Raw genomic sequence first — 18,706 nt, forward strand, 5'->3', positions numbered from 1 at the left:
TTCGGTGAAGTGAGCAGAACATCATAATATGCATTACAAAATAACGCATGATACACATTATATTTAAAAAAAAAAAGCTGTTTAAATGATCTGCACACAGTGTTCTGTCCTTATTGGGGCCTTGAGAGTGCATAAGTACAATTTATGGAAACGTTCGCATGTAATTTAGAATGTAACTCAACAGCTTTATACAGCTGTCACGATGTGGTGGCCAAAGCAGCTTCCACACAGTTGATGCAACCATGTTAAATACTGAACCAAAGGTCTACTCATGATCCTCTCTGACATCGGCTAATCCATACGGGAGTTGAGATGTGCGGCCCAGCTTCTGCCGCCACCTAAACCAAAGCGCTCTTATTCAGCACCCTATCTTCCCACGTCCGTTCTTTACACCCTCTGAGGGAAGTGGGCTGTCTGACCTGGGAAGGTCACCGAGCCTGGGACATAGCCACAGCAGCTGCTGCCATTATCTGCACACTTTTGATTTTCCTGATGTGACGAATCCAGGGAATTCATCCCTTCTCGCCATGGTTGAGCCACTTTGGGACAGGGAAAGCAGGATCCCACTGGGGTTGATCCCCACCCGTTGGGCACAAGGAAGTAAAGATGTTCTTCCACCACTGGAAGAGCCACGGAGTCGCTGTGGTGGCTGTAGACCCAAGGTAGGACATGGAATGTTGCAGCTTTGATGAAGGCTTGGCGTCCGACGAGCTCATTGCCACCAAGAAAGGAAGAAAAGCCATATCAGAGAGAACAAGCCGGCGTCTTGCCTATCCAATACTGAAATCCCGGAATGGAAGAAGAGACGTGAGAGACCCGACCATGGAGACCAGAGCCAGGTCATGAACGCACTGACCAGAGACACCACCTCCCCTAACAAACACTGCTGCTGCAAAGCAGGTACGCGACATCATATGAGTAGTGGGTGTAGGGGAACCCACACTGAGTTGAGAATCCATATATTCCATGAGAGTGGGAAAGAACTAAGAACCAAAGCGGGGCTGAACAGGCCTATAACCCATGCTAAATTGAGAATCTGCATACCCCGAGAGAGAGAGAAAGAACGGAGAACCAAATCAGGGCGGAGCAGGCCCATAGCCCATGCCGAACTGAGAATTCCCATACCCCACGAGGAGGTTAAGGAACGGAACAGCAAAGCAGGGTTGGAGAAGCGTCTAGCCCACACAGGGCTGAGAATCCAAGTACTCTTTTTCCCACTGTAACTTGGGCACTGTAGATTAAAGACGCACATTTTCTTTTTATGCTGAATACAAAAGAAATGGGTCCCATTCTCGATGGAAATGGTGCAACGTTTGATTTTTGTTGGATGGTGCTCCTGTATCTGTATCTAGGATTTCAACAAGGATAGTTAATTTGTTTCTTTTTGGGCTGCATGTGCAAAAACTATCTGAGGAGAATTTCGGTGTGTGATATGGTTTTTAGAAAATTCAGCATATACATATACCTTGTTCTGCTTTGTCAAAAAATAAAATCCTCTGCCAGTTTAGCATATCTCCAATTTGTGCAAATTACTCACATGCCAGGTCACAGAATTCAGCCAGGGAAAAGTAAGCCAAGGCCTATTTTGTTGACTTCCCTTAAAAGTTTGTGTCAAAATAATCGGCAAGATTGAAAAAATGAACATGTGGAAATCATGTGACCAAGTTATATGCAAAAAAGTGTAAATCACAGGGGTAAAATAATATTCACGTTTATAGCAATGACTTTAAATGTGCACAAATCATATAACAACCCAACCAGACAATATATGAATTGTTGTATTCACATTTTGATCAAGAAGGTGAGGGACCACTTATTCATAAGGGGGGGGGGGGAACCTAACACCTGTCTGCCCATAATGAAGGAGGCAGTATCACAGAGCACAGCTCACACGAAGGTTGCCCCTCTCTGCAGGAATCATGCAGGTCATTCTGGTGCATGACCAATGGGCCATGCCTGGCTTTCATGTACAGCTCTCCGAAATATTGATGGCTCCAGCATCACAAAAATGGTTTAAAATGACAATTATGACAACATTGTTTGCAATGGCATCAACATGTTTTTTACAGTGGCAGTGTCAGCATATACTGTTGGTGACCAGGCATCGCTTGGAATTTTTCATTTGTTAGAGAATTACTTGTAAATTTGTATATGTTTTCCCCAATTTATTTATCAAAAACAGTACTCATAAATGGCACCGTTTCAACCCAGTATTGAAATTTTGAAAATCACTTGCCAGATTATGAACATATGCATACAGGTACCCCACAGATCGTTGATCTCCTGGATTTTGTACATAGCCAAAGGGGAATCAACCCAATTAATTGTTCTCCCATTATTTGGCTCTGTCTCCCTGTATTCATCACCCTGTTTTGTACACTGCTCTGTTACTTAGTAACTAGGTGTAACCTATATTAATCCTGTGCATATCAAAATATATACTTACAAACCATAGCTCACTTTTCTTAATTACTTCATTCGTGCTCTTGTTTTGTAAAGCATAAGCTGAAACGGAACTCTCAAACCATGTTTTCTAAGTCCTAGCATTGATAGCACATGTAATTTTACATTCCTGTTTAGTTTTATAAATGTAAGTGGACGAGCACCAGAATGCAGTGCAGCTAGTAGTTTTCCACATTTGCTTAAATGTAAAATTGCAGTTGGTGCTTCAATTCCTGTATTGGGACACGCGTAGAGGCGGGCTCCTCCATATCGCAGGAAATTCCATTTGAACCTTTAATACAATTGGGGTACTACTTTATAATAATAATAATTATTTATTATTGGGGTTTTATTGAGCACAGACCTAGCATCAGGAAGCAACGGAGCGCTTAACAATCATAGGGGGAAGAACACAGTGAGGATAGCAGAGAAAAAAGGAGCAGGCAGCTAACAGGGGACGGTAGGCAATTGAAAGCATGTGGGAAGACAGTTGGGAGCCGATCACAGACTCTCATGTAGGGTGGGGAGTGCATAGTTTGTTGACCTAGGTGTTGAGGAGTGTTAGGCAGAATCCTGTGCATTGCCCTTAGGGACCACTACACACAATTAAGACCACAGGTGGCAATACAAGTTTTACTTTTGGTACAAGCCTGCACCGCTATGTCAGAGTGGTAGCAGTGGCGGAGCAGCCAGGCGTATCTCAAGAGTATCTGAGCAGTAGCAGAGATTACACAAAGGGACCACAATTACTGTGACTCAAGCAAACACTGACTCAAGGTTTCAGGTAGAAAAATATAAGTACATTTATTTTTAAACCATTCGTTATAAACACAACACGTCTATTAAACTTAAACAAAAACCACACATTAAATATACTACAACTAACCAATTCACTTTGTACAGTATGTCTCAAGGTAAGTACCCTGTGTTTGAATGAACCGGTGTTACGAACAAAACACGTTACCGCGAATACGATTGCGATCACTTTTTGACAGTTCGGTCTACTAAATAAATGCGTATCCGTGACATGAAATGCTACCGGGCAAAACACACTTAGCACCTGAGATATCCAGAGGGAGTCGGAGGCAAAAATCACAGGCAATATTTTGGTTAGGAGGACGTCTGAAGGGGGTCTGCACCACACAGGGATGAAGCCGGCAGCAGCGACAAAGAATGAAAGGTGCGCTCCTTAAAAACAGGAGAGGCTCTTCAAATGGCTTTCCGGGCCACTACAGCAGTGTGCAGCGATTTTGACCAAGGAAGAGGATCCTCTGGCTGTGGAAGATGAGCTGGTTATCCCCAACAGGCTCAAGGGAAGAAGACTCCGGACTGGATCTTCTCTTAGTCCTTGAAGGGTAGATAGCTCAGGACTGCAGCAGGGCTTCACCGGGACGGGGTAGTTGCAGCAGCCGTCGTTCTCTCCGCTTCTCTTCGGTTCCTTGTAGTTCCAGTGGCGACTCTCTGACTTCTAGCCCAAGAGACCTGCCTTTTATACGCAAAACCCCCATTCACACAGCCTGGCTGTCAATCACCCAGTAAGGGGGTTGTCCAGCCTGGACAACCACCTCAGCCAATCATGGCAAAGTGCGACTTGGGTTTCCTAGGATACCCTGTGCAGGGGGTGTCTACACCCCTCCCTCACATTCAGCCCACCTAGACCTAGACACCCAAGAGCCTGGTGGAGGGCTTCTGAGCAGAAGCCCACCAAAAGACGGTGAACAAAGAAGGCGAACCTAGTTTGCCGCGCAAAGTAAAACACAGGAAGGACTTTAACAAAAAGAAATGGCGAATAAACCCAACCGGAGCCAAAAGAAAGACCATTTGGTCAAGCGGGTTTATGTTCAAGGCTAATATAATAGCCAAGAACAATACCACGTTTATCTAATATAATCGCGGTAGAAAATTTAGGGTAGATACCACTGCCACCAGCAAAGTCTAAATGTTAAAAGAGCGAAACAATGCTCTAGGAGGTACAGATAAAAAGGGATACAAATTAACCCTTTCCAGTACTCCATGGAAGATGGGGTGTACTGGATCTGTGGTAGATTGACTAAGTAAAGTTAATGGCAACTTTACCCTTTTGTGGGAGACTGTAGTCAGCCTCAGAAATTGAGTCAGGGGAAGTCTCAAAGACAACCCTGTGCCACGGCACTGAAGGTGCTGTGTGACGCACAAAAAGAAGGGGGCTACTGAAGTGGTGTACTTCAGAGTCCACAATCACAAAAAACAGAAACACACAAAGCAAAACATAAGTAAGAGTGGGGGAAAAGCTCACACTCTTACCAAGTGGAAAAAAATTAACTCCAGAAGTCCAGCAAAGCTGCTGGGGGACTCACTAGGTGAGGGGAACTAGCCATAAATGAGAATTCTCCCTAACAAGGAGGAGCCAAGTCTTGTACTCTTTCCTGAACAGTAAAAGTGATGGGGCACGCCTGATGTTGATGGGGAAGGAGGTTCCAGAGTCTTGGAGCGCAGACTGAGAAGGCCTGTCTTCTGGTTCTTTCCTTCCTGCACTGTTGTAATTCAGGTCTGCACATTTCCTAACTTCTGGTGGATCGCAGGCCTCCAGAGATGCTAAGTTTCTCAGTGAGGTCACTTGGGGAATTCAGAATGACAACCTTGTAGATGATGCAACAGGATTTGAAGATGATACAGGCTTGCAGTGGGAGCCAGTGTAGTTAGATGATGGTCAGGGTGATGTGGTTGAATTTGCAGAGTCCTTTAATGAGTCGTGCTGCAGCATGCAGGACACATTTCAAGGGTGGTGCCAGGATAATCGGTGGAATGCCTTCGAAAAGGGCATTGCCACCATACAGGTGGGAGAGGACCAAGGCTTGGACAGCGAATCTGAAGTTGTTTTCTGGGATTAAGGGGTTGATTCTCTGCAGGTGAGAAAGTTGATATTATTCCCTTCAAACAGAGAACTCAGTATTTTCTGAAAATGTATTGGTTTTACCATCAGCATCAACAAGAAGTGCTGGAGGTACTTTTTTTCTTGCAAACTGGGACTCGCAGATTGTTTTTTTCTACCAGCATGCAAAGTTATGCTAACCGAAATAAATCTAAAGAAACAGTGAGACTGAAACAATCACAGGCCCATCTTTGTTTCACATGGCATGCAGATGTATGCACCCCCCCTCTTTCTAATCAGCCATCATTTGCACCTCTTGGTGACAATGGCCACAAGACACGTTTCCTATTTACTTTTGTTATTGATAGGTAACCCCTTGTTGGGACACTATGAAGCCCAGAGGCAGCCCCTCCTCTCAGCGTGCACACAGCTTTTGACTCTTTGCTTTTCAGGAAGAAGAGAGGGAGGCGGCAGGGGAGGAAGCACAGGGACTTCATACACCCAAATAATTGTGCTCATTTTGGTGTCTGAAGCAAGGAGCTACTGAGAAACCTCAGGCGGGCTACCAGTGGTTCGCAGGATACAGGTTGGAGACCCCAGGCCCTATAATCTACCCTAGTCACTGAGAAATGTATGCAACACATTGCCTATTGCCACCACTCCACCCGGGAAAGGATCCTTGCCAAGCTCGCCTGCAATGCCTGTGCCACTGACCCTGCCCACTGCCTCTTTAGGACAGTCCTACCACAGGTCCAATTCATTCACAGCTACTAATCACCTACACTTTTGCACAGCCGGCCTCCCTAGATGTGCAGTAATTCCCAGGGCTCCAAACTTCTCAGCATCACCATCTTGTTGAGAAGGCTGATCTCTAAGGAGAAGAGCACAAACTTTGAGACTTCCACTTCCAACTATGGCACCTCCATGCGGATTTATGGAGGTAGAGCCTATTAGCCTATTTGGTTCCCAGTGGTGGGACTGTGTTCAATGAGGTACATGACTGAGGAGTCCCTAGAAATGTAAGCGTGCCCTACCAATACAGACCCATGAGTCCTGTTGGCTTCCTCCAGACCCCAGCAGGACTTTGTTAAATCCAGAGTTGGAATTTATGAGCTAGTCTAATGTGCGAGCTTGAAGAACAGTGCACATTGTTTTGCATGTTAGGAAAACATGGCACACTGATGTATCTTTATGCTTAGTCAATGTCATTTCAAAGGCTGTGTTATTGTTAAAAGCAGGCTACTAACTTAAGGACTTCAGGAAAGGTCATGATGGATAATTGCCCCCCCCCCCCAATTTACAGCCCTCTGCCTTAATCAACAACTTTGGTGCCTGTTTTTATACTGCAAACACGACCTCTCACTCGGTCTATAAGGCTTACTTGTTACAATAAAAGTCACTAAATCCACACACAACTTCCTTTGCTGCATTATGATTCATTGTGCTCTGCTTGCACAGGTCATCACTTGGATTCCAAAAATGTGCTTTCCCAATTACTTTACCTCGCTGTGTCAAAGCTCCCAAGAGATGTTTGTCTGTGGCATGTTTCACATTGCAGACTGCATAGGCATTTGTGTATCACAGGAATAGTTGTTGCATGATGGTGTTCTTTTCTCTTTTGGACAGGGCAAATGTGAGAAGCAGGTACAAGATGTGATTGAACGTTTTTGGGATTTCATTGATAAGCTCAGCATCAATACCTTTGGTATGTAGGCTATTTAATTTTATTACATTAAAATTCTTTTTGTCTGATTGTGACCTCACAGTGCTCATTTCTCAGATCAAAATTTAAATATAATTTCAATGGCTTGCATTGTCCCACAGCTTCCTCATCTTGATAGATATTCTCCAGCGTAGTTGTCCATTTGAGCGAAGTGGTTCTTTTACAGAGTTAATTGTCTATGGTTGTGGTATGGAAAGTTGGTCTAGATGTCAACTATCTTTCTAAATCAAAAACCCTTTGTCTTTTATGTTGCAGTTTCTATTAAGATGTTTAGAATGAGATCGACTGACCGGGTTTGCACTTGCATGTATTATTTAATTTAATTCAACTGATGTCTACATGTATATATTTTAGAGTGTTATGCACTTTATTATTATGGATCATTGTTTTCAATAGTTTGGAATGATATTGAAGAGTGGGGTTTGCACTTTATTATCTTACTTGATTCAACCAATGCCTACTTTTAGTATGTATTTTAGAGTGTTACGCACTATTTCACAGATTGTTGTTTTAAACTGTAATGATTAAATGTTTTAATATATAATTGATGCAGATGTGCTTTATGGCGCAACGCTGAATAAGGTATTAACAAAAACATTTACTAGAGGGTGAGGTCAGGGACAGATTCTTGGATACAGTGAATGATGGCAAGGAAACAGCTTATCAGACTCTCTAGGCTGGTCTGGACACAGCAGATTACGTTGGAAGTGCTGTAGCAGCATTGATGGTATTTTGAAGGGCCACATACCTTTGGGGATTCAGATTCCCAACAGAGGTCCAGTCAAAGCTGCAAGACATGAGGTTCGATGGGGAACACCTTTTCGGGCACACGGCTGAAGGGTATAGCATTCCAGCGGCCGGCGCAAACTTCAACCTTCTCCTTTGGGTGAAGAGGCAGGGGGTTCCACCGCTATACCTCCTTTGTGAGAAGGGCACAGTTGCAGCAGGCAAATCAAGGGCAGAACAGATTCTCACTCCCTGGCAGGGGCGGGGGGAGGCGACAAGTTCTACCCCCATGCTACTCGAGTTGAAGGAAGGATTTCAAAGTATCTCGGATGGTGGCAGGAGACCACCAGCGACACTTGAATACTCCAGCTGGTCGATCGCGGTTACTGCCCATCTTCCCTAAGCAAGCCCCCAGACAAATCACCAGCTCTCCTGTCTTGAGAACCGGAGCGTGGCTCAAGGACGAGTAGAGGTCGTTACTGGAAAAGGGAGTGGTCGAGGAGTTGCCAAATCGAGAAAGATGAACTGTCTAGTAGTCCCGCTACTTGCCTGTGCCTAAAAAAGGGGCAACCTCCATCCCATTCTGGACCTTAGGGGCTTGAACAAGTTCTTGAGGAATGACAGATTCAGGATGGTGACCCTGTGGGAGATTCTCCGGGCTCTACAATGGCTGGGAATCCTCGGTAAAGAAAAATCAGTATCAGTTTCGTTTCTGATCTGTCTTTCGTAGTAGTAGCCAATCACTGATCTCTGCGTCCTACTGACCACAGCCAATGACTGCCATCTCCTTAAGACCCGCCTCTGGCAGCCATCTTCAGATTTTTACCGCACGTTCAAGTGTTGGGATCCTCGTGCTATTGCTCTCGAGCTTTAGTGCATTTTTGCGCTTTTTCATAGGAAAATTCTCTCTTTTTTCGGTCAAAAGAGCCTCAAGCTCCACCGTTTCTTTATCCGATCAACGGGGACCCGTGTCGGATTCTTCTACACCCCTCAAGGGTGAAGATTTCGTCGAGCCACGCTTTTGGAGGACTCCAGAAGTTTCTCAGGCCCATCTCGGACATGGCCCAGGAGAAGGGAAGCTCGACGCCCGGAAAGCTGTTCAGGGTCTGCCCTGGATGCCAGCTTCAGAATGTCTTTAAGGAGGACGAACACTCCCTTTGCCTCTACTGCCTGCATGAGGACAAGACGCACATGGAGAAAGACTCTGCGTTTTGCGGCAATATGTCGGAGCGGACCATGAAGGACCGCCATCTGCGTCTCGCCAACTCGCTGGAAGGGAAGAGCCCGTCAGGCGAGAAAAGCGGTCTTCTAAGACCTTTGAGGGCGCCCCGGCGACGGGGGCCCAACAGAAGGCCAAGCACTGCGAGTCCGCTGGCACCGGGAGCGCCGAACGGTCGGGCTCTACGGTTGCCAGGCAGGGCGCATCCTCCCCGGCGCCATCAACCACGAGCCAACGCTCTGGCTCGGGTAAGAGGAAGGCCGAGCACCCGGCGAAGCTCCTAGAGAGACCCCGGTCGAGCTCGAAGGCCCCATCGGAGGGGGAGCGAGGCGGTGACCCTCCCCCCAAGGAGAAGGCGGTGAGCGCACCTAAGGTGGTGAAAACCTTGATCCACCCTGCCAAGGCCTCTATCGAGACAGTCGCGGCGGTCCTGGCTCAGCCTGTGGAGGCTACACCAGTGGAGGCGACCTCGGGGCCCAGAGTCTCCCTGCCACCGCGGAGCGAGTCCTCTTTCAAGCCCATCGACAGGACCCCCGTGAAACCTCCGACGGAGAAGAAAAAGGGGGGGCAGGAGGTCGTCGTGGATTCGGCCTCAACCTCTGAAGAGGAGCTGATCGAAGTCGTAAGCCACGGCATTGGCGTGGAAGAAGACCAGCCCGTCGGGAGGGACCCCGACGTAGGAGACGACGAGAACGTCGAGGGTGCCGACGAGGCTCCTGACCGCCTGTCGGAATCCCCTCAACGAGTGCCGCAAGACAACTCGGTGGCCATTTTGTTGGCTATACAGTCCTTATGCTCGGAGATAAGGACGAGATTGCCGTTACCACCAACGGAGGAACCGCTCCAGGCGGGGGACCCGGAGCCGGGCCCTTCTGGAGCCCTCCTCCTAAGAGAAGAAGGATTCATCCTCCACCTCCTTTTCAACCATAGCGCCCTGCTCAGCCCTCCTCCCCGTGCACGACCCGTGGGGATGATACGGGGACGGACACGGCCGCGACGGGTAAAGACGACGAGGTTTACGATGAGGATCTTCCGTCGTCACCTCCTCCCCGGGCTTCCCCGCCAGACTAGATTGGATCGTTTCATGCCATGATCGCCAGGGCATCCAAGCTTTTCCAGCTCTGCCCGGAAGAGAAGAAGGAAGGTTTCCTTTATAAACGGCGCGAGACCAAGAGGAAGACGGTCCTCGCTGTACCTCTACTGGACGATATCTGGGATGAGGGTCTCGCCCTCCTCAAGAACCCATCCACAACGCCTGCGAGAAGGGATCGGTATGAGAAGTACCGGGTCCCCGACGCGGCCCCCTTGTGCCTTCGGGCACAGCCGACCCCGGACTCGGTCGTCTCTGCGGCGGCCAGGAAGAAAGCGGGGTGGGCTTCGGCCTCTACGTCAACCTCCACCCCTACCCCCGGAGCGGCGAGGGAAAGAAATTGGACACGATGGGACGCAGAGTCATCTCATTGGCAGCGACAACGATTAAGGCTGCCAATGCCTTGGCTATCGTAGCCCGCTACGACAGGGAGTTGTGGTACAAGATCGCCCCCTTACCGGACTTCCTACCGAACGACAAGAGGGCGGAAGCCCTAGAGATCTTGCAGGAAGGAGAAGTGGCGTCGGACCACGCCATTACGATAGCGACGGACATCGCTGACACTGGGTTTCGCCAGTTGGGCAACAGCGTGTGCCTTAGACGGCGTGGATGGCTCAAGGCAACGGACTTCCGGCAGGACGTGCAGACCAGAGTTTTGGACATGCCGTTCGACGGGAGCAACCTGTTTGGGAAAACAGTGGACGATTCCCTACAAGCCATCAAGACGGACACAGAGACGGCCCGGGCTCTTGGTGTTCCCCAGCGACGGCCGCCCTTTCGGAGCGCCGGAGGCAAGCAGAGTGCCTCCAAAGGTTCCGGCGGCGGATATTCCACCTACCGTCAAGCGGCCCGTTCGTTGTCACAGGAAGCCTACAGGGGACGAGGCAAGTCGGGCGGACCCCGCCGTCGTCGCCAGGGAGGACAAGGCGGCAAAGCCTCGTCGTAGCAGAGTGTGGGAGTCCATCTCCACCGACCGTTGGGTGCTGGACTCCCTGGCCCAGGGTCACGCGCTCGAGTTTCTAAAGAAGTGCCCGCGCGTCCCCCCCGTGGCCAGGAAGGAACATCATGTCCCTCAGCTTCTCTTGGAGGTAAAGGCGATGCTCAAGAAAGGCGCCATCGAGCTCGTCCCAAAGAGGCTTCGGGGCTCCGGAGTTTACTCAAGATACTTCCTCATGAAGAAGAAGACAGGAGGATGGCGTCCCATCCTGGACCTACGACGACTGAACAAATTCATCAAGGCACAGAAATTCCAGATGGTCACCCTCCAGCACGTCCTGGGTCAGCTGGAGGAGGGCGATTTCCTGTTGTCGTTGGATTTGGAGGATGCTTACTTCCATATCTCCATCCTAAAGGGACACCGAAAGTTTCTCAGGTTCGTGGTCCAAGGGCGTCACTACCAGTTCAGAGCCCTTCCCTTCGGATTGAGGTTGGCACCCAGGGTGTTCACCAAGTGCCTCGCACCGGTGGCGGCGTGACTGCGCCTGGAGGGGATCCAGGTCTACCCCTACCTGGAAGACTGGCTCATCCGAGCAAAGACAAGGGAGCTCGCCGCGGAGCACACGGCGAGGACCGCCCAACTACTCACGGACCTGGGATTCTCCATAAACTACGCCAAGTCCCATCTGGTGCCCGCGCAAGACGCACTGTTTCTGGGAGCGAAACTCGACACAGTGGCGCTTCTGGCCTCTCCGTCGGAGGAAAGGACGAGAGCCATCATGGGCAAGGTGCAGCGGATGCTGGTTGCGGACGCGGCCAGGGTGAGGTCCATCAAATCCCTCCTCGGAATGATGTCTTCTTGCATTTATCTCATCCGCCTGTGCAGGCTTCGGATGCGCCCGTTATAGGAGTTCCTGGACGCTCGCTGGATCCAGACGACGGGCAGCTTCGAAGACAGGATCACACTCGACGAGAGCTTCCGACAAGCGATCCGGTGGTGGGGCACCCGCGCGCATCTGACAGCGGCCATGGACTTCCAGACCCCGGGCCACCAGAAGACAGTGACCACGGATGCCTCCCTGTAAGGGTGGGGAGCGCACACCGAAAATCTGCACGCGAGAGGCCTTTGGCTTCTGACGGAGAAGTCCCTCCATATCAACGTCCTGGAGCTCCGTGCAGTGTTTTGGGCCCTCAGGTCCTTTCTTCCGTCCCTCAAGGGCAAGGTGGTGAGGATCTTAACCGACAACACCACCACCATTTTCTACATCAGGAAGCAGGGCGGCACCAGGTCCCCAGCCTGTCCAAGGAGGCGCAGGATCTGTGGCATTGTGCCGTCGCCCAAGGGATGTTTCTGGTGCCGTTTCATCTGGCAGGAATAAAAAACACCATCGCCGACTCGCTCAGCAGAGAGCTGCGCTCGTGCCACGAGTGGGAACTACGACAGGATCTAGTGGACCGCCTCTTCCGACGGTGGGGCACACCCCAGATCGATCTGTTCGCGACGGCGACGAATTCCAAGTGCCGGAGGTTCGCCAGCAGGTTTCCCCAGCCGAGGAGCATGGGCGATGCTTTCTCGTTCCCCTGGGAGGGCCTATTTCAATACGCGTCCCCCCCATTGCCGTTGCTGATCCGGCTCATCAACCAGCTCAAGAGGTCACGGTGCAGGATGATCCTCGTCGCACCTGCGTGGCCGAGGCAGATATGGTTCCCGGACCTTCTGGACTTGTCAGCGTCCCCGGCATTCAAGCTGCCAGTGGACGCGGATCTTCTCTCCAGGGAAGGAGGCGCCATCCTCCATCAAAACCCGAAGTCGCTGAACTTGCAGGCCTGGCTCCTGCAGCGTTAGTTTGGAGGTTACGACATACCGGCCGACTGCAGAGAGGTTCTTGCAAAGGCCAGGGCGTCCTCAACTCTCAAATGCTACGGACACAAATGGAAGAGGTTCTCTGTCTGGTGCCACGCACAGAAGATTAACCCTCTACGGATTACAGCTCCTCAAGTACTGCCGTACCTACTGACGCTGGCCAAGGCTGGACTGGCACACGCTTCCATCAAGATTCATCTTGCTGCGATCTCCCGATACACCAGAACCACGGGACGGACTTCTTTGTGGTCTCATCGTCTGGTGAAAGAATTCATGAAGGGACTGTTCAGATCGTTCCCGCCGGTGAAGGCTCCGGCCCCGGCGTGGGAGCTCAACGTGGTGCTGACCAAGCTCATGGGACCTCCGTTCGAGTCTCTGCACTCAGCTCCGTTGAAGTTCTTGTCGTGGAAAACAGCGTTTCTTGTGGCCATCACCTCCGCACGACGGTTTGGAGAGATACAGGCCCTTTCCTGCAAGCCCCCGTACTTGACTTTTCACGACACGAGGGTAGTGCTCAGGACGCACCCCTCCTTCATGCCCAAGGTGCTGTCGGACTTCCACCTCAACGAACCCTTGGTGTTGCCTGTTTTCTTCCCGTCGCCTTCGTCGCCGGCTGAAAGGACTTTGCACTCGCTGGATGTGGTTAGAGCGCTGAAGTTCTACGTGGACCGCACAAAGAGTTTTCGGAAGACGTCACAACTTTTTGTGAACTTTGGACCTGTCAATCAGGGGAAGGCTCTCTCAAAGGCTTCCATTTCCAGATGGCTCTCCGGCTGTATCATGTACTGTCATCGGTTGGCAAACCGACCGCTGCCCGGCCGTCCGAGAGCCCATTCCACCAGAGCGATCGCAGCTACCACGGCGTTCCTATCTGGTGTGCCCCTGCTGGACATCTGCAGGGCTGCTACGTGGAGGTCGACGCACACCTTCACGGAATTCTACTGCGTCGACCGGGATTCCAGGGAGGAGTCCAGGGTCGGCTAAGCAGTGCTGCACAACCTGTTCGCCTAAGGTGAGCCTGGTGAGAAGGTAAGAGATGCTTAATGTTGATTTGTTGTATTGCTTAATGTTGAGCCTGTTGCCACCTCCCGTGGTTGTGCATGTGTGTACTGCTATGTATTCTTTTATTCATGAGCATGTGAATCCATGCCAGACCCCATGCTGGAGAAGAAACAAGTTACTTACCTGTAACTGTTGTTCTCCAGCATGGGTCTGGCATGGATTCACATGCAAACCCTCCCGCCTACCCCTCTGCGGCTCTTCACTTGGTCATACTGCCACTTCACGTGCTACCAAATCTGAAGATGGCTGCCAGAGGCGGGGCTTAGGGAGATGGCAGTCATTGGCTGTGGTCAGTATGACGCAGAGATCAGTGATTGGTTACTACTACGAAAGACAGATCAGAAACGAAACTGATACTGGTTTTTTCTTTACCGAGGATTCCCAGCCTGACGACAGGGAATATTCATGAGCATGTGAATCCATGCCAGACCCATGCTGGAGAACAAAAGTTACAGGTAAGTAACTTGTTCCATCCTAATTGCCCCAGATTGGGTGAGGAGGACGTGGTACCTGGACCTTCTGGAGTTGGCTGTTTTCCCACCACCCAGGCTTCCCAAGAGGCCCGACCTCCGAACCCGTAGTGTCTTATTCTAAGTGCGTGGCTCTTGAGAGGCAGAGGTATGTTGGCTGGGACATGAGGGATGAACATTTGGTGGTGTTGCTGACTATCTAAGTGCTTGTAGCAAAGATGTATGCCATGGTGTACCAATGTCGTAGCCAATGTTGTTTTGAAGGTTTGTCCCAAATTCCTTCGGAAGTCGTGTCTGATTTCCACGTTTCTCAGAACATTTATGCCTGTGTTGCCCGAAGCAGGCGTTGAGCTTTCATTTGGCGAGGACAGCATCTTTTTTCGGTTCCATGTGTTAATATCCCCGCAAAAATATCGCGATACAAAAATATCGCCATATTTTTGCAGCGATATTGAGCCATGGACCCTGCGGGGGACACCCCCGCAAAACCCGCATTATTTTTAAATGTGCGGGGGACACCCCCGCAACCCCTGCTCCCACAAATTATCCCCCCCTCCCCCAAATATCGCCTTTGGTGAGACAAACGGCCATATGTACGCCGATATTTTTGGTGGGGATAATATGTAGGGATACCCTTTTTTCGCAGTGATGACCAGCTGTTTGCTGCCTTTTCATGCTCGAGACTGGGCTGAGCAGTGACTGAACCAATAGTATTGTGCTGGATTGCTCTTTGTATAGCAGAATGCTATGATAAGGCGGCGACTGAGGTCCCGTCAGGTCTGCGGGTCCATTCCATGAGGAGAGTGGTTGCTTCCTTTTCTTTGCAGAGGGCAGTGTCAGTGTGAGATATCTGCCAGGCCGCATAGTCGGCTTCTTTGCACTCTCTCTCAAAGCACTTAAGTTTTGATCTGGCTAGAGGTAGGGAAGCCCGCTTTGGCAGAGTGGTATTGCAGAGCTTTTTCCTTGAGCCTTATATTACTGCTATGGGAGTCTATCAAGATGAGGAATATGTGGGAGAATGCAATGTGTTGAAGGAAAAATTACTTACCAGCAGTGTTCTTTCTATGTATTCTTCTCTCACAGATTCCTCATCACCCTCCCTCCCTTCCCCACTTCTGAAAGCTTCTGTAGGCTTCTTGTGGGCCAGTGATAAGAGGACGTGTGCGCAGTTTGTTGTAATTGAACCTTGTTTGCTGACCCCTAGTTGTAATTGGTTTCTCACAAAAAGTGACTTTAATTTTTTTTTTTTTAATGTGTTTTCGTGTTATGGGTTCTGAGTCCCTTGGCTGCTGAGAACGGGTGGGGTACACGGGATACAAGTGGGGTAACAGATGTATGGGGCATAGTGCATAGTGCGTGGTAAGTAGGGCTGTCGGTGTCATGTTTGGAGTGGAGTGTTGCAGTCGAAGCACACAAGCCGGATGGATGGCGTCGAACTGCACTACTGTTCACATTTTCTGAGAGCACCTGGAGCTGTGAGACGTCTAGCAAGATGTGGAATTTGTGGGAGAATAATCCTTACAATATTATTGTATAAGTATTTTTTTTCTTTAATTGGGTATAAAAGGTATCAAGTCAAAATATCTGTAACCAAACAGAGTGGTACATTTCAGAGTGAACGAAAACACTGAATAACACGGGGACCGTTAAATAAATAAAGGGTAGTGGCGTAAAAAAGTTAAAAATAGGCCAGGATGTGGTTGGATTGGCGTTTTATGTGTTACAAAATGGGGGGCTTGGGGTGAGGGACCCCCCAATAAAAAAAAAAATAATAAATCAGTGTTTTTCTGTATTTTTTCCACTGTGAAATTTACCACTATGTAATTGTGGTCGGTAAGATCACATATAACCTTATAAAATGGCAACACACATAGCCTGTAACTATTTTATACAATAGTTTTCATTACACTTTTCAAAACAATTTCCAGTATAACAGAAGAAAATGCAAGATATTCCCCGTTACACGTACCATATTGCCACTATTATTATTAAGAGTGATCTGCTGTCCTTGTAAAAAAATTAATGACGCAACAGGGAATATATAGCGATATCTTGCCATATAAAACCCAGTGGTGCTCTGCCTACTAATAGCGGGTGCCTCCAGGCATGGTTACAATATGCAACACATCAACAAAAACTCAGAGTACTAAACTGTTACTGCCTTAACGTTCACTCTAGAGCAACTTCACTCAAGAGCAACAAAAGGAAACCGCACAAATGCCCTGGCACTCATTCTTGTTTCAAAGTGCAAGATTCAAATGTATTAAATATATTTTAAAAAGTCTTCACAATAAAAACATGGATTTCTGTGGCAGAACATCTTGTGCCCCGAGTTCCTTCCCTGTGGAGGAACTTTGTCAGGCTAACACAATCTCTTTTCAAATGGTTCTGTTTATTTAAAGTGAAATCCTTCCCCTTTGACCCTTACAAGTATCATGTAATGAGGTTCTAAGTGACTACATTTCCACATACAAATACGGCGGCCATCTTCTCATGGGTTAATTTTCTACTGATTCTACTAGATCTGTGAAGTCTAAATCTTGACTCATGTCTGAACTGATGTAATTAAAATGTAACTTTATCATTTAAAGGAACCAAAGCTCTTACTTTCCTCATAAATGTATAAAGAGCCAAAGTGCAAGTGGGCAGGCTGTGTGCCTGACCCATATAGAGGTTGTAATGGGCTATGTTGACCCACCTGGTAAAACTTCAGCTGTATGTGTGAATTCATTCAGTCCCCAAGGAGCTCCTAAATGGCTACCTCTAATTGAGATGCCCAGTAATATTTTGTTACGTGGATTGTCTGAAACTACCCACCCACATTGGCATGTAAAGGTTGTGCAATGCCTTGTCCTGCTAAATGAGTCCACATATTGCTCTTTCTATTTTGTCAAACTCCGACTTTGGGATTTCACATGGACTTTTTTGCATTACATATAGGTTTAGCAGCAGAGTCTTTTAAATATAGCCACCCATCACAACATGGATCACTGCAAGGCTAGCCAATGTCCCACATTGGCTACAGTTCTATGTGATATTTTCTAGATTAAGTTACAGGAAGTTGTTTTTTTCCCCACCTGTTTCCCTAGGTAAATCAAAAAGTAAACCGCATAAAGCAAGATATGGTTCTCTTCCCCATCTTCCCCAGTCCAACTGCCAGCAAAACCCTTTCAGTATCACTTCACCGCCTATTCACTTTGCAAGCGATTCCACAACAAGGGTGAAATAGGAGTGTGTAGAATGTCTTTGAGGAACTATGATGCTGGACGTCTAAAATTTTGTGTATGACCTGCTGTTTCCCAGTTCAACTTCCACCTTCTTAGTTTATCGGCAAGTAGAGGCCTTGCCATATGAATGATTTAGCAAATGTTTGCTAATAACGTTTTCATAGCTATGTTTTAAGGCTTCAGCCCACTGATGTAACCTGATCATGAGCACAAAAATATTGTATTCTTCTTTTTTGTTGAAGTGTTAATTGTAATTTAATTTCATTCACTCTTAACAGGAAAGTTCTTAGCAGACAACATAGTTGGCTCAGTCATTGTGTTCTCGCTGTTGTTTTGGATTCCTCTCAGTATTCTTGTCCATTGTGTGGTAAGTGACCTCTTTTGTAATGATCACCAAATGAAACAACTGTGTGGCAGAGGTTTTTAAGCTTGCTTTAGTCTCATTTATTTATTTGTTGGACATTTGTATGGCGCCTATACATAAATGTTTCCAGGCGCCACAAGACAAGATAGGGGAAGGGGGTGAGCAACAAAGGGGGAAAGTAGAACAAAAAATTGTTATATTGGCCTTGTGACAATCCTGCCGTGCAAGTGCAAGACAAGGTGGTAAGTGTAGGGGGAGGGGTAGAATAAGTGCAGGGGTGGGGTGCCCAAGGGAGGGGGTGGGCAAGTGCTAGGGTTAGATGTGATTTTATCGAAACTAAAATAACAAATGTAAAAAATAACGAATTGAAAATAACTAACAGGATCCATGGCAGATGTTTACCAGTTAGCTAGTTAAAATAACCCACAATGGAATCAGATTTATTGACCAAGAAACCACTTCATGCTAAAATATTACAGATACCATACACCAAGAAGGAATACAAAAGTACAAATACAACTGACTTGCCAATGTAGACCTCACGACTGTACAAATCCAACGTGAAATATCTGTATATGGATAATCCAATCCAAAAGGAAAAAGCAAGCCAGGAAAGTCAATGAAACCATGCCCGATCGTTAAAAAAAGCCAAAAGTCAAATAGAGAAGCCCAAAAAAATCATGTAAAAAAATAATACTTTGGCATTCCAAAAGTGGAAAACATTAGAAATCC

General features: G+C 48.1%; 1 protein-coding gene across 2 annotated transcripts in view; it reads left to right on the top strand.

Annotated features, from left to right (window-relative positions):
• ADAM17 (ADAM metallopeptidase domain 17) overlaps nt 1-18,706 on the top strand; it is a 1,432,827-nt gene that overhangs the window by 1,266,705 nt on the left and 147,416 nt on the right. Inside the window, exons 16-17 of one of the 2 annotated variants that reach the window (XM_069605995.1) lie at nt 6,920-6,998; nt 17,889-17,977. In XM_069605995.1, the coding sequence (XP_069462096.1) occupies nt 6,920-6,998; nt 17,889-17,977 (168 nt within the window). The remainder of the gene's footprint in view (nt 1-6,919; nt 6,999-17,888; nt 17,978-18,706) is intronic. The other variant, XM_069605996.1, reaches the window with a different exon arrangement.

This window comes from Ambystoma mexicanum, chromosome 4p (genome assembly GCF_040938575.1).
Source record: "Ambystoma mexicanum isolate Mex_15411 chromosome 4p, UKY_AmexF1_1, whole genome shotgun sequence".
Taxonomy (NCBI): domain Eukaryota; kingdom Metazoa; phylum Chordata; class Amphibia; order Caudata; family Ambystomatidae; genus Ambystoma; species Ambystoma mexicanum.